The sequence below is a fragment of the Epinephelus lanceolatus genome, chromosome 14, assembly GCF_041903045.1.
Source record: "Epinephelus lanceolatus isolate andai-2023 chromosome 14, ASM4190304v1, whole genome shotgun sequence".
NCBI classification, from domain to species: domain Eukaryota; kingdom Metazoa; phylum Chordata; class Actinopteri; order Perciformes; family Serranidae; genus Epinephelus; species Epinephelus lanceolatus.
Window position 1 is genome coordinate 26,897,944 of NC_135747.1, and position 16,397 is coordinate 26,914,340.

The window sequence follows — 16,397 nt, forward strand, 5'->3', positions numbered from 1 at the left end:
CAAGTGCTGTTATTCAGTGTATTTATTTGCACTGTGGACACACTGTGCTGCCCTGTCCCATATGCCACCCAGTCCCCTGGGGGATCCTGCAACATGCTGCACCCACACTGTCACAACCATCCTGCACCACATGGGTCACATCACACTCTGAAACCCATTTGGTGGGCAGTTGGAGCTGGAAAGCTTACAAAGGAAAGAAAGAGAGGGAGAGAGAAAGAGAGCGCACACAAACACACCTCCTGTCCCTAACACACACACACACACTCCTCCCTCCCTAACTGCACAAATGAGAACTCCGGCAGTCTGGTGAACTTTTCCTGAGTGACAGGATCTTCTTGGGCTGTCGACTGACAATTTGACGGACACATTACGTCGAGGGATTCATTACAAATCTGCAGCTATGGGACATTTGTAGCTATGTTAGATAACATATCATCCAGGCATTTGTTTTCAGTTTTTACTAATAAGTTTCTGAGTCTTGCGCGATGGAGCCTGGAGCGGGTCGAGACGACGGTGCGCTTTGGAGACCAAGGTTTGCTCTTTTAAACATTGCTTTTATGCTTTCATTTTATTCTTATCCTTATTTTTGATTTCTTATCCAGCTGCTTCACTGACGAGTTTGATATTTTACCATGCAGCTGCATCGATGCAGCAGGGAGGTGAGGTGAGCACATGTTTTTACGCACCAAACAGGATGGCTTTGATAAACAGTTAATTAATCGGCTGCTGATGGAGATCACACCTTAATATAGGTGTGACATAATGTACAATTAAATGCTTCATGGCATTATCAAATCAACAATATGGCATCGTGTTTTTCCTCTATAATAACTGTTATTATTCCTATTTTCCACCGCCTCCTGTCGCGTTAAAATTAAAGTTTAACGCGCAAAAAATCTCCCATCTTTCATCAGGTGTTTTGCTTGAAATGGTCACTTGGCTTCATACAGCACCGGTGCATACACACCACTTAAGCTCATAAAATGACTTATGAGGAAGTTTTGACAAACTTGAGTGACTAATGTCGAAGCAGACTGGAAAACGCACCGTGGGCGCAGAAAACGACGCGCGCCGAGCCTGAGGCGGGATTGCAGTGCCAGTAATTGCATTCTAACTCAGCTTAAAGAATAAACTTATAAACGGATTACAGACTGAGGAGGAATGTTTCAATATTGGCCCCTGAACTGGGCTTTACATCTGGCAGCGCCTGTGGTTACACCGCTCTAATCTTAAAAGAGAAACAGAGAGACTGACAGGACGATGAATGGGCTTTACTCCATTTTGTTTTATTAAAAGTTTCATGGTGAAGGCCATTGAAAAGTCGATTCTGTCTCTCCGAGCCAAGAGGTTTGTCAGGAAGGGATGAAATATTGCAGATAGTTCCATAAATTAAAGACAAATTAAGGTAAAGAGAGGCCCTAAGGGCATGTGAGCAAGTGAAAGCTAAGCTGCACTCAGGTTAGGCTGCCTACATTTAAGCGAGGCTCAGGCCACAGGTAGCTCAGGTATTACTTGCGGTTTAGTCTACAAGACTTCAAAAGACACTCCTCATGACTATTCTGAACTGTCAAAACATGTCCATAAAACCTACCTCAGCCTGGGGAAGGGCGCTGCTCTTACTGCTTGCATGGTGACCCCCACAGCTGAATGTTGGCCGACCTTTGTTGACCTCTGCAGGGTGGCGGGTTTTTCTTCCAAACTGGAAGCTACCTAGAGCAGGATTTTGAAAAAAAATGTCGGAAATGCCTCTCTCTGCCGGCTTTTCCTGCGGAAAACAGCAGAACTGTGATCTAAACTTGGAAAGTGACGACAGGACATGAACAGGAACTCCAGACATTTCCCAGATATGCTGCCCACTGGGCTTCATTGTTCTGTTGACACTATTAATTTCTAGAAGTGGGTCACTGTGGACTTCATTTAAAGTGGAAACAAACAACTTTTCAACTTTTCTTGCTTAGTTTTTCTAAGCAGCAATGTTATTTGGGCTGCAGTTGTAAAGACAACAGGATTGCTTTCTGTTTTCCTCAGAGTCTAGCAGCTATTGTCACTACCTGATCCATACCGGAAACCTGACTTGTTCAGGTTCTGTCCCCTGACCGATGGGCTGTCCTGACCCCGAGCATTCAAGGTGTCACCTCTCTCAGTAACAGCTTACCGACTCCAAACTGTGGTTGGGAACACACTGGCTCATTAACATTAATTTAGCTTGGCTCATTATAAGCTGGTAACTAGCTTCTAGCAGTCTGGACCACTGGGCAGAAGGAAGGGTGGTGAGGCGTTCGGATGCCGTTCACTAACAATGGCTTTATTGCAGTCTTCACCACAAAACAACAAACATGGCCTTCTTATGAGGTCGAACAGTAGCCCTGACTCTTACTTCTGCTGACTATCATCACTATTTGCCGCCTGCCGTCTTCACCATGTCACCACAAGAGAGCTGTTTCCCTCCATGTACACCATGAGGTACATGTCACACCCTCACAGGTTATCCACAAGGCCACCGCCCTCAGAGGGGAAGAAGGGTGAGCCGGCAACAATGGTCAATGCTCCAACCACCCCAACCATCTTAACACATGCTTAGAACAAATCGAGATGCTGGTATGGATCGAGCAGCGACACTGACCAATAACACGGGACATGGTGCATTTTGTTTTCCACAGTTAAGGCCTTTGCACATCAAGCCGTATTTTTCATATACTTTTTTTTTTAATCCATCATCTGATAAAAAACTTGCTCACTGAGATGAATGCGTTTTATTGCTCTATTCTATTCTCCGCAAAAATTCACAATACAAGACAAAATGAAAAGACACATTTGCTTCCTTCGTTACCTCCCTGGTTGCCACCACACTCTTCTGGCATCTTGCATTTGGCACCGTGGGTACCTGAAGGGGCTGAGCTGTCCTCACACTCTGTCTCCCGACTATCATTCTCTCTCTCTGTCTGTCTTCATCCTCCTCCTCGTCACCATCATCCACCTGAATATTACCACCTGACTTGTTAAAAGCTATCTGAGTTATGAAATGATACTGTGCGTCTCTTCCCTTTCTCTTGTTGCAGATGTATGTGTCCCACAGGTTACACTGTATTTTCGTCACTGCGTCTTTGTCAAACAACTCTCCGAGCGCAGAAAATTGACCCTATTCTGAAAACCGCAATGACAAACGAGAGTTTCAGAGTCAGTGTGTAAATGTGATTGATGTCGTACTGTATGGTTGGTTGTTCCACCTTTTGCCATTTCCCCTACTGGGGACAGTATTTGAAGAGAACTTACATTGATGCCCTTTGTTGATTAAGATAGTTACAATTGCTTACCAATAGCTACAGAATTGCATAGTGAAAGTGAGGCTTCTATGGAACCAATCTAAACGCTGATGGTGTCATTATTCTCTAGCCATTACATTGTGCAATCAAAATTTACTTCATAATGATAAATTAAAGTAAAAACTGTCTATTGTCTGTTTCCACTTTGATAGCTTACACCTAGGAAGTCTTTCAAATTGCCATCTCATATTTAGGGATGGTTTTCATCTGATATCCAAGTCCACTTTACTTTTTTAACACAGATTTCCCACACTGCTCTGTTTTGATTTGAACCCCATCATCCAACTGTCCCAGAGCGCTTTTTGTCTTAGTCACTCCACAGACAATGACGAGACGTGTGTTGCCTAACACCCTACTCACGTAAACACTCCCCTGTCTGCCAACTTGTATCGATACAAGTGGTCTTACATGGTCTCGACAACACTTGGCTGAGTCACTGCAGCGTTTCCAGTGATCAGACTCTCTAGTTACAGCTCAGAGTATCAGGTGATACCATGCCGCATAATTAAATCTGCAACATGTCAGTGCAGCGCGGGTAGCCTCATAAAAATGCCTGTGGCAAGAGTGACAAACAGTTGTTTGGTGATACTCTCCACAGTTTACGTCTTTTCAGTCTCAGATGCCTTATATAACCTGCTGATTGCACATTATGCGGCCTTCAGTGAAACTGCAAATGATAGCTTTGGTATATTGCAGTTGTTATATTTTATTTAGTTTCGCTCTGTCTTTTGTGTTGTGCACAGATGTGTGTTTCTGCAGAGCATGCTCCTGTGTTGTCAGTAATGGTGTGGGGCTAGTGGAAATTGAGGATAAGCAGAAACACACAGGCTTCCTGTCACAGAGGCCGAGTGCTGGTGTTGGAAAATAATTGACACTTTATTCGGGCATTTCTATTCTAACCTTAATTTCACCCTGAAAATTGTGTCTGTTTGGTTTATTGGTGCTGATACAAAGCTTTTTACTCAGTGTAATGTCAGTGTAAAATCACATCCATGCCCCCATCACTCCTCCTCTCAGAGGTTTCCCTCATAGCACCACTCTGTGGTGGCTACTAGTCTTACAACTACTCCATGAGACCTGGAAATAGAGGCAGGACTTCACATAAAATGTGTTTCCCTGGTCCCTGCAGCCTTCTGGTTTTGAGGTCAGTGAGTGCTCTTAAAACTGGGGGCAAAAATGCTCTCTGAATGATTGTGTGTCAATTTTACAAAGATTGATGTCTTTAAAGATCCAGTGTGTAGGATTTAGGGGCATCTATTGGTAAAAATTAATGTATCTACATACAGAGTTGGTGCTTTTCCATGGACGCTGCCATGTTCCTCTACAGTAGCTCAGAATGAACAAATCAAACACTGGCTCTAGATGGGGCCATTTGCATTTTTGCGTCAGACACCATAGTTCTCCTACACGCATGGTGCACAGAAGTTTCAGTTCTGCAACCTCACGGCTAGATGCCGCTACATCCTACACACTGGACCTTTAATTGTCACATGTCATCATATCCGTCATATTATCTGTATGTTCCACAGGATGTGCATGTGAAAGTGGACAGACCGGGGTCAGTCATGGAGCCTGAGCTGAACTGCAGCTCCCAGTGTGATTCCCCGCTCTGCTTCATCCACGCAGGAGTCAACAGGCAGGAGGGCCTCGACATTCTGCAGAGATTATGCAGTCTCAGCACGGTAATCACACACGTGTCCAACAATAGCAGGCGCAGAAATATAGTGCACACACATGTAATCTTATGCATGCAAGTGACATGTTAAAAGACATACATGGACACATGCTTGTGCATGCATGTATAGCCTATATATACACACACACACAGAAACACGTGTTGGCGCAGACATGGCTTGATGAAATCCAACAGAATATTTTTGGCCCTCCAAAAGGTTAAAGGGTAAAAACAAATCCTATAAAGTCTAGGAACTTGAATATGCAGTCTATTATTGTGACAGTGCATGTAACGAACCGATCACACTAATGACATAAGGGTGAAGTACACACTATATTATTACCATTTTAAAATTATTTTAGTTATCAGTTCTGTGATAACCGTGGGTCTATGGTTGAAAATTTGTGGAATATCTGTCTTGCATGACCTTACAAAATACTTCAAATAAAAATATCCTAGAAATGATATTTACCACTTGAGGAGTCTGTAAAACATTAGGGATCTACAAATGTAATGGTGCTGGACTAGTAAAACTATGTTTAGTATCGTGTCAGTCACTGGTGCCTTTAAGAGAAGCGACGCTCAGCAACATGAGGCGGGCACAAGAGAGTGTAATGTGACTTTCCAAATAGAAACTAAAGTAGTAGAGCCACAGTGTCAGGGAACACAAACACTCTCCTACAGACTCCTTTCCTTTCTGTGCTACACCACATAAAAGCGAGGTAAGTTATCTCTTTGATTTCTTCCATGCTTTATGATGTTAATTTATGCGTTTGTCAGTCTCAAAGTGAAGATATCATCTTCTCCTGCCAGGGGAAGGGAACACCGAGCTGCACTGTGTTTGCTTTGTTATGGTAATTAATGGATTATGTGACAAGACTGTATTTTAATGTAGTTTTATTTTAGTGTTTTAACAATTCCTCTCTATTATTGTCTGTTGAAAGTCAACATGAAAACTGCTCGGCTAAAATGAGATATCTACTGAAATGTAACACCGAGCATTTGTTACTATTCGTGGATGCAGACAGCTCAACAGGCACAACTGTTTCTAAACTTAATAGTGTAGTGTAAAGAAATAAATTTAAGGATCAGAGCCAACTTCTTCCATAAATTCCCACCTGCTTCTCTTTCTGGATGTGTTCCCAGATATGGCTACTGCTGCTGGCAGCGTACTGACAGAGGAGCAGCTTCTTTGCCCCATCTGTCTGGATTTGTTCAACCAACCAGTCTCCACTCCTTGCGGGCACAATTTCTGCAGGGACTGCATACAAGGATACTGGCAGTGTGCTAATCTGTCGCAGTGCCCCATGTGCAAGCAGAAGTTCTACAGGAGGCCTGAGCTCAAGGTTAACACCTTCATATCTGAGGTGGCTTCTCAGTTCAGGAAGTCATCGGGGAAGAAAGATGAAAATGGAGCCAGCACTGTGGACCAATATTCAGGCAATAAAGGAGAGGTTTCATGTGATGTGTGTGTTGGAAAAGGAGTCAAGGCTCTTAAATCATGCCTGGACTGTTTGGCCTCCTTCTGTGAGACGCACCTAGAACCCCATCATGTGCTAGGCACCTTCAAGAAACACCGCCTGATCAACCCCATGATGAACATGCAAGACAGAGTGTGTGAGACGCACGAGAAGCTCCTGGACTTGTTCTGTTACACTGACCAGACGCATGTGTGCCAGATTTGCATTAAGAAAGACCACAGTGCTCATTACGTTGTACCCATAGCGGACGAAAGCAGAGACAGGAGAGCTCAGATTGAAAGGATAAACGCAAAGGTGGAGGAAATGATTCACGGCCGACTTGAGAAAATCAGCGAAATCAATCAAAGCGTTCAGCTCAGCAGAGGAAACACAGAAAGAGAGATTGAGGAGAGTTTGCAAGTCTTCAACAGCCTCCTCCACTCTGTCCAGAAAGGCCAAGCTGAGCTGGTGGAGGTGATTGGTGCAAGGCAGAAGCAAGTTGAAGGCAAGGCCAGAGGTCTCATCATGGAGCTGGAGCAGGAGATCGAGGAGCTGAGGCGGAGAAACACGGAGCTGGAGCAGCTCTCACACACCGAAGACGACCTCTACCTCATGAAGAGCTTTCCAGTTTTCTCCACATTGCCAGACACCAAAGACTGGTCTGACACCTGTGTGGAGAGCGCTGTACATGTGGGCACGGTGAGGAGAGCAGTGAGGAGAGTAGCATGTCAGCTGGAGGAGACGGTAAAAGCTGAGGTGAAGAGGCTATGTGAGACTGAATTCCAGAGGGCTCAGCAGTGTGCTGTGGACGTGACTCTTGACCCTGACACAGCTCATCCCAAACTGGTGCTGTCTGAAAACAGGAAACAGGTCTATCATGGCGATGTAGCGCTGAACCTCCCGGACAACCCAGAGAGATTTTACCCTGGTGTCAGTGTCTTGGGAAAGGAGGGGTTCTCCTCTGGCAGGCTGTACTATGAGGTCCAGGTGAAGGGGAAGACAGAGTGGGATATTGGAGTTGGGCTTCAATCTGTCAACAGAAAAGGAGGGAATATGCTAAACCCTGAAACAGGCTACTGGGCTCTGGGGATGAGAAAGGACAACAGCTACTGGGCCCTCAGCAGCACTCCTATCCGGGTGCCACTGACCGGGAAGCCCCAGAGTGTCGGGGTGTATGTGGATCTGGAGTGTGGGCAGGTTTCTTTTTACAACGTGGACTCTGCTTCTCATATCTACTCATTCACCGGATACACGTTCACTGAGAGAGTTTTTCCTTACTTTAACCCTCGACGTAATCATGGCGGGGTCAACTCTGCTCCTCTGATCATCTTGCCTGTCTACAACTGAAATCTGACATTTCAACTCTTCTGTATATTTTATAATTTCTCTTTTTTTAAATAAAGTTAGCAAAGGTCAAGTATGTTTGCTGCTCTGTTTGCCTTAATAAAGTTTATTTAGTCATCTGAATCCTGTCTTCTGTTGCTTTTACATCTATCATTTAGAAAGAGAGTTCAGAACAAGTAATGCACATGTATTTGAGCTACACCTGCAATGATATAGACTTGATTTAAAGTGGTTTTCATGTGCGTGTGCAGGTGGCAGTGGAGCTCCCGAGGCGTTCTCTTTCTCCAGTGTTAAGTGCTGTGGTGTGGACGCTGCTCTCCTGTGGCATCCTGCTGACTCTCTGCTTCCTCCTCTTCACCCTGCGCTTCAAAAACAACAGGTAGACTACAGTGAAACATATATAGAAACATTAAGGAGGTATTGACTGAATTAACTGATCATCTGTGTGTGTGTGTTTGCGTATGTTGTATTATCAGGATCGTGAAGATGTCCAGTCCCAACCTGAACGTCCTGACTCTCTTTGGAAGCGTCCTCACCTACAGCAGCGGCTTCCTGTTTGCCGTTGATGAACGATCACACTCACAAGGTGGAGCATCCACAACTGTGCTACAAGTAAGCCCCACAGTCGCCCCTCAGGCCTTCATCATATTATTGGATGAATCACTGCGGGATAATTAATCAGCGCTCTCCCCTACAGGCTCGGATGTGGACTCTGTGTGTCGGCAGTACCCTGGTGTTTGGCCCAATTTTGGGGAAGACGTGGAGACTGTACAGAGTGTTCACCCAGCGGGTGCCTGACAAGAGAGTGGTAGGCATGCTCCCCCGGCCTCCTGGTGGTCGTGTCTGTTTTTAGCATCAACAACCTTATATTAGCTTTATTTTTGTTATTTGTTCCAGGATGCATTCATTACACTCCAAATGTTTTAAGGTAAGATTTGAATAGAAGCAGCAGAGGAAGGCAGACGTTTTCAGTTTGGACTGTTTTCAGATGATCACATCTTTTTTACTGCCGATTTTCATAGCTTCCTTATTCAACATATAATTCAACATCTTCTCATCTTCTTATTACATTTACCTAGGATGTCATATTTTTGGTCTTGCTTGTTTAGCCCCGTTTCCACCAAACACTTTCAGTATGGTACCTTTGGAACCAAAAGTAACCCTTCAGACATGGTACCTAACCCCAGCATTTCCACCACAAACAGTAGTCTTTCATGTGGGCGGGGCTGTTGTCACTCACTGCTTCGTCCAGCAAAATAAATCTGCAGTGAGAATCTCTCTCCATTTGAAAATAGTGGTTTTGTGCATTTAGTCCTCAGGCAAGCAGCTTCACCTTTTAGTACCAGATCTGTGTGTGAGGTACCCAAACAGATGGGTGACCAAAAATGGGGATGGTAAAGGACAGTTCCATTGGTACCATCTTCAACTTCTCACAGTGGAAATATCACAGCAAACAACTATTTACTATGCAAAGATATAGTGGAATAATGGGATCCCAGGCAGAGAATGAAGTCACGCTACCTCTGTGTGTTGTATTTTGCAGATTGGTGCATGTGTGTCCCTGTGTGTATAAGCCACTGGCTAAAGCTAATCGCCACCGCTTGAATGACCACATATCTGTCTTCTGTCTCAGATCATCCGAGACATCCAGCTGATGGGCATGGTGGCTCTGCTGATCGTGGTGGACATGCTTGTTCTCACCGCCTGGAACCTCACAGACCCCATGAGGTGTTCACGATCTGTCGGAGCTGTCGTCAAGGTAGAACTGAATGGTGATTTTGTGGGGCTGAAAAGCGAGTTGTAAGACAAATTAAGATTATTTTGCTTGCCTACAGAACAGTTTGAGGATTACAACACGTTGTACTGAATATGCCAACACGTTTTTCCATCTGAATGTTTATTGATATCAAATTAAGACTAAAAGAAAGTTTGATTTTTGGCTGTGAGATCACAAACTCCTTCATCCTATGTTAATGGAATTAATCACAGACATGTTGGTGACATAAACAAATGTATTCAGGTTTCAGCTCACAGATTTTTTTCCCGATCTAGGTGGTGGAGAAAGACATCTCCTACTCTTTGTCTCAGCTGGACACCTGCTCCTCTGCATACTCTGATCTGTGGGTTATCATTATAGCTGTTCAGAAGGTAAGCCATGTTCAGTTGAAATGTAATTATAAGATAAATCGCTGCTTTGAATTCCTTCATTGTTATGGTAACATGATTCATTGATTTACATTTTCTGTGTCCCCGCATTTCTCCTCAGGGTTGTCTCCTCCTTTATGGGACTTACCTAGCTGGACTGACCAGCAACGTCAGCCACCCTCCAGTCAACCAGTCTCCCACCATCATAACAGCTGTCACCTTGGTCACCCTCTCTTCGGCTGTCGCCATCCCTGTGTCCATCTTCCTGCAGGCCTGGCCCAACCTGGTCTACAGCACTGTGGCTGGAGCCATTTTCATCTGCACGCTGGCTACCAACTGCATGTTGTTTGTGCCTCAGGTGAGGAAAAAATAGCTCAAGATAGATATACAAGATGCATGAAACGAACAACAAGGAAGTTTCAAGTTGCAAGCTTTGAAGAAAGTTCAGGATTTCTTCTTTATCTTTGGAGACACACCTATGACATCTCCATATTTCTGGTGATGACACTTGCAGAAACTACCATTGGGGGATTTTATTTTTTAAGGCAGAACTGTCATCTAATCATAGGATACTATGTCTGGAAACTGGCATCAAAACAGTTAGACAGGCAGGAACTGTAGACAGATGAATGACAGATGTATGACTTTCTCTCGCCTTGTGTCAAAAGTAGTACAATCCATGAGTGGCTGCGGTGCCCACACCTCTGCTCTCCATGTGCGTGTCAGTTTGCCATGTCTCTCAGTGGAGTGTGACTCACACAGAAGGTGTGAATGAGTCAAAACTACGTAGGACGTTGCAAACAGGTTTATGACTCTCCAAGTGTCTGGCAGTGGGTTTATGTCACAATAAAGGAATGCATCTGCAGCGGAACGGAAGGAAATATTTTAGCAGTGAGCAATACGCTCATACGCACCTGGTCAAAAGGTCCATTGTCACATGGTCCTGGTTACATGTTACTGGTGTGTGTTTTGTATCTATAGCTGAATCTAAGCATGACTTACTGTATTCTTACAGTTGACCCAGTGGCGGCAGTTTGAGGAGGACCAGAACAACCCAAGTCAGATGGCCAAGTATTTCAGCAGCCCCAGTAAGAGCCAGCCCTCGGTGTACAGCCAGGATGAGATGTACTACCTGCTGGGGGAGAACAGCTCCATGAAAAAACTTATTAATGAGGTACATTTTTAAACAATAAAGTCTACTCTTCAGTAAAAAACTCTTGTGAAAAAGTCAAATTATTATTATTAAGCCTTTTATAAGCCTGTCCTATAATGCGATGATACAGATACTTGTTGTAATTTGTTGTCAGTTATCTAGGTCACACTTAACCTCACCTACACCTGTTGTGCTTATTTTTATTTCTGGTGTTTTCTGCACATAGAAAAGCTGGAAATAACAGAATTTTTACCACTCACTGTTATTGTAGCAGCACAGTGGTGCAGTGGTTAGCACTGTCGCCTCACTGCAAGAGGGTTTGCGGTTTGAACTCTGGGCGGGGGTTTTGAACCCTGGGGTTGGGGAAGCCCTTCTGTGTAGAGTTTGCATGTTCTCCCCGTGTCAGCGTGCGTTTTCTCCGGGTACTCCAGCTTCCTCCCACAGTCCAAAGACATGCAGGTTAATCAATGACTTTGAATTACCCGAAGGTTTGAAAGTGAGTGTGAATGGTTGTCTGTCTCTATGTGTCAGCCCTGTGATAGTCTGGCGACCTGTCCAGGATGTACCTCTCACCCAGTGTCAGCTGGGATAGGCTCCAGCCCTCCTGTGACCCCTAATAGGATAAGCGGTTACAGAAAATGAATGAATGAATGTTATCATAGCCTACTGGTCACCCAGCCTGCTACAGTGAGTGAACGGGAAGCAATTAAATCTGACTTGAGCAGAGACCTCAGCCAGCCAACGGCAATGGTGCATTCATGTGTTCGTCAGATGATCATTCGTCCGCCTTTGGTTTGTTCATGAGCTGTAAGTTATTATGTGGAAACAACATGTACACTACAAAGATGATGTGTTGTTTCTCACTGGTCAAAGCATTTAAACAACTTGTTAATAATGAAGAGCAAAGTTGTTTCTGACATTTCTGTAATGTATTGAGTTTACATAGCCTAGCTATGTACAAGTTGGAATATTGGATCAATTCATTAAGCTGAATATTTTATCTTCATTACTGTAAACTTACACATGATGACCAATGATGCATTGAAGAGAAGTTTTGTAGGGTGACAAGCACTAGCTATTGAACGTGCATGTAGCAGTGTCATGCAGAAACTGACTAAAGCTAGACTTAAGCTAGATAATTCAGTAGACAAGATGCCTTTTAAATGAAGCCAACAGTGGTCTCAAACTGGCAACAATCCTTAAAAATCATGTTGCCAGACAGATTTTACTTGAACTCTGCCCTCTTTTTATTAAAGGTGTCGTATAGCTGGGACTTACACTGAACCATAAAATTGCAACAGCATACATCATTTTAATACAGTCCCAGAGCTTGACTGTGCTGTCTGTGTCGATTTAAATCATCTAAAGGTAGCAGATGTGTGCAGACTTCCTGTTAAGTTGTTTTTCCTCTGTGAGTCGGAGTGTTTAAGTTTGTGCTTTCTGTTGCAATTTCCAGAAGAACGCTGTGATTGACAGTCTGCAGGAGCAGGTGAACAACGCCAAGGATAAACTCCTGCGACTCATGTCAGCCAGTCAGCCTCCTGAGGACCGAGACATGGACTCTTCTAACACCAACCTCAACTCATCCTCCACCCAGACCATGGAGCTCCAGTCTGACGGCCCCTCCTCTTCTTCTTCTCTACCTCAGAGAGACACCAACTCCCATCTCTCATCCCCACATCTCACCTCTCACCTCACTGCTGCTGCTGCTTTAATGCTGCCCTCTGAGAATCCCTCTGCTCCAAGCTCCTCAGCCCCTATCGCTGCTTCCTCTCCTTTCTTCGATGATATTTATAATAGTGAAAACCAGAGAGGTGTCTCCACCGCTGGCCCCTCAGGCAGAGACCCAGCCGAGAATGGAGCAGGGGAGGATCTCAAACAGCCCACGTCCCTCCAGTCCCCTGGCTTACTCAGAACAGCAGAGGAGACAGTACACTTTGTGACTTCCCTACAGTCACCTAGAGGGTTGAACCCCTCTCAGGTTGAAACTTTCAACAATCAGAGCGGCCTCGCAGCCCAGCTGGGACCAAATGCCAGACTGACTGGTTTTGTTAGCAGTGAACAATTGCAAGAGATCCTCCAGGAGCTGAGTGTGGATGCAGTCATGGAAAGTGTGCTGCGATCACCCGGTCAGATATCCAGAAGGCCCTCTCAGATCAAATTTACTGAAGCTTCTGTACTTTCCCCTCTTTCCCTGCGGACACCACGCTCCCCCAATCCACCTGTTCTCTTTCGCTACCCCAGCATCTCCCCGTACACCATGAGGAAACGTCGGCCACCCTTCCACCCCTCCAGAAGAGGTTCATGCTTCTACACAGGGTCAGAGGCTGCTGGTTGTGGGAAGATAAGGGAAAACTGTGAACGCCAAAATCCACGCAAGCCCCCTGATGGGATCACCGTGGATGGCACCCATCTCCAGGCTCTCAACACTGAACTTGAGATTGAGGAGGAGGATGAGGAGGAGGATGGGGCAGGGAATGAAGTGATAAGAAAACATCGCAGGCGTATTTCAAAATCCAACAGATTTTCAGCCCTGCCCTGCGCAGATCACACAGCTCCACCTGACGTGGAAGCGGGTGGTGATAATGAGCCGCACCACAGACACATTAGAGACTCCTGTGGGTACTGGGACTCCGACTCCAGCAGCTCGACAGACTACTGTTACTACCACCGCCCCTACTGCGACTCGTGCCTGCAGCGAGGCTCCCTCCTGTCCTCGGACACCTCCTCGGACTCTGACAGCGAGTACGAAGCCTTCACCAGCTTGTACCGCTCCCCGCACCCTGTGGTGTTCAAAGAAGACCTCAAACCCACCTTTGTGTGAGCACGGGTTTACCGCACTTTATACGTTCAACCATTTCCACCACTTGAATTCACGTCCTAAGAAACATCATGATTTCACTGTAGCTTTCAGCAGGAATGTGTCCCGCTGTCTTTATGAAAACAACGTTGGTATTCTTGAATCTTGCGTCGTGGGACAGAGCACTTCTTTTATTAGATTTATGAAAACCTTTGCAGCTCACAAGCACACAGTGTTGTTTACTTTTTAATATTACTTATGGCATTATTTGTATATTTCTGCTGTCCGATGAAAAACACCCCTTACATTCCAATAACGTCTACGTCTGACATTTAGAGTAACAAATAAAAAAACCCAGAAAGCAAAAATTAAAGGTCTTCACAGAACAGTTGAGATGTACACTGCATTAGCTATTGTGCAAATATTTATTTTAATATTTATTAGTAGATGTTTCTGTTCCCTTTTTGCTGTTTTACATTGTCATATTCATTTCTTAAAGTATGCCATTTTATTTTATGGTCTGCATATTGTTGTTTTTGTGTCTAAATTGTTGTCAGGTGCTTTCTATGCTTTGTGAAACATGTCGCCCACACTGTCAAAACAACTGGAGAAAACAGGCCACTTCTATTGCTTTTACGCTCTTAATTATTTTCTCAGTATCATTGCCCAGACTCTGGAGGTGTATTTAATGTGCAAATGTCACAGTTATCTTGAGTGTCTTGTGTGTGTGTTGGAAAAAGAGTGCCCTGCTGCCCTCGCCTTTTCTGGTGTTGTTTGGTAAGCACCACTTACTGTTCATTCTGCAGCATCTCCTGTTTTATACACCGGATAACAAGGAGCCACCACGGCATGAACAGCCACACCGAGAGTGTGCAAACCAGTGGCGTAATGTAGGCCCAGATTAACCTGCTAACCTGCAGCAGAGCAAAGAATGAACTCATATTCCCCCTAACTATTTCGCCCAGAGTCCCACAAACCAGCCTGTGTATCTATGCTGTAATACTATCTTGCCCTGTGTGTCAGTTAGTTTGGGAGTTTTCATTTTATTCTTGCAACACAGACAAAAACAGCATAACTCCCCCTCTTTTTTTGTACTTCTCTTTCCTGTTTCGGCTTCTCTCTCACTCACACGCTCCCTCCCACTATCTCCTCTCTGTCTCTGTATTTTTCTCTTCTGCTAATGCGAAAATGTGTGTTTGCCGGAGGAGGTGTTGCTATATGAAGGGAAAACAGCGTCTCTCGCGTTACTTCTGCTCTGCTGCCTGTTTTGGAGACTTCTCTATTCTGCATATGAGCCATTGAAGGGCAGCCCGGGAGAAATTCCCTTTGATACGGAGCACAACGGAGTATAAATAAACCGCAAAAAGAAAAGACAGACTACCGGCATCGCTGTGCAGGAGGAAAAGACTCTCCTGCCAAGTGACCTGCATTCTGTTCGAGATGAGGAATACTGACATGTTGAGGAATTGTGGAATAAAAATAGATGTCAATGAATTACACATACGTTTCCTTCTCAGAATAACACAGCAGTTCACGGCTATCCACCGTACCCCTGAACATTTATCATGAAATGAATAATAGAGGGAGATTAGTTATGATAGACCTCATTTAAAAGGGAAACATATGTGTACCACCTCCTAATAAGTCCCTCTTTATAATTTATAACTTATTACGGTGTCACTGATGGCTTTATTAATGGTTATTAAATAATGTACTAATGATTTGTTATTCAGTTAAAAACTAATAAGAGTAGTTTTCACAGCTGCTGATATGATGACGGACTGTATATGACGACTTACCTTACAGAAAGAGCTGCAGAGGAGTCGAACCAAAGCTGATTTATTAACAACTTTACTATTAATAACACAATTTTCAGTATTAACAGTTGCCAATATTTACATTATTCCCAAATACAGAGAAGAAACACTAGCCAAAGGGATTTTTTCGCAACCTGGAAACCTGAAATGTGTTTTTATTAACAGCTGATCTACTGTATATGCATTAGTAAAGGTGCAAGATTCACCTTTGTTGTTATTATTTTGTTTAGTTTAGTTTATCTAAGAAGGGACACATCAACAATAGATTACTTTAAGATTATTGTTTAGTCATGAGAATGTAATGATCATCAAATTTGTGATTCAGTGCTAAAACCTGAGGCAAACTTGATGCAATATAAAACGAAAGGACATACAATTTTTAAAAGCACTAGAGGCAGTAATGACATATTTCCATATAAAAAAACACTGAAGCACCAGCAGGACACATCATTAGCAACAACAGAAAAGAGCTTAGTGCTTACATGTGCATGTATTAATCACCCATTGTTTTCACTGATTACTAAAAGATCTGTAAGTGTTTAGTTCTCTGATATGAATTGACATCCCACTCTCCTGACCCTCTTAAAGACCAGGCCGACTGGCTAAAAGCACTTTTCAGGACAGTCTCCTCTTATGGAACTGCTAGTGACACAAATTATGTTTGTTTGCATGTCTTAATA

General features: G+C 44.1%; 1 protein-coding gene across 1 annotated transcript; it reads left to right on the top strand.

The window, feature by feature from the left end:
• Positions 1-299: 299 nt before the first annotated feature.
• On the top strand, positions 300-15,399 carry gpr156 (G protein-coupled receptor 156). Its single transcript, XM_033617043.2, has 10 exons — positions 300-532; positions 4,853-5,005; positions 8,054-8,181; positions 8,279-8,414; positions 8,500-8,610; positions 9,436-9,561; positions 9,855-9,950; positions 10,069-10,305; positions 10,963-11,121; positions 12,557-15,399. The coding sequence occupies exons 2-10, from the start codon at positions 4,889-4,891 to the stop codon at positions 13,922-13,924; spliced, it is 2,478 nt and encodes an 825-aa protein (XP_033472934.2). The 5' UTR covers positions 300-532; positions 4,853-4,888; the 3' UTR covers positions 13,925-15,399.
• The last annotated feature ends 998 nt before the right edge of the window (positions 15,400-16,397 follow it).

Bases quoted from the DNA above. Each gene is read 5' to 3' on its own strand.
- gpr156 (XM_033617043.2), top strand. From the start codon at position 4,889: ATGGAGCCTGAGCTGAACTGCAGCTCCCAGTGTGATTCCCCGCTCTGC. The intron at 9,562-9,854 runs GTAGAACTGAAT...TTCCCGATCTAG, and splicing joins CTGTCGGAGCTGTCGTCAAG to GTGGTGGAGAAAGACATCTC. The intron at 10,306-10,962 runs GTGAGGAAAAAA...GTATTCTTACAG, and splicing joins GCATGTTGTTTGTGCCTCAG to TTGACCCAGTGGCGGCAGTT.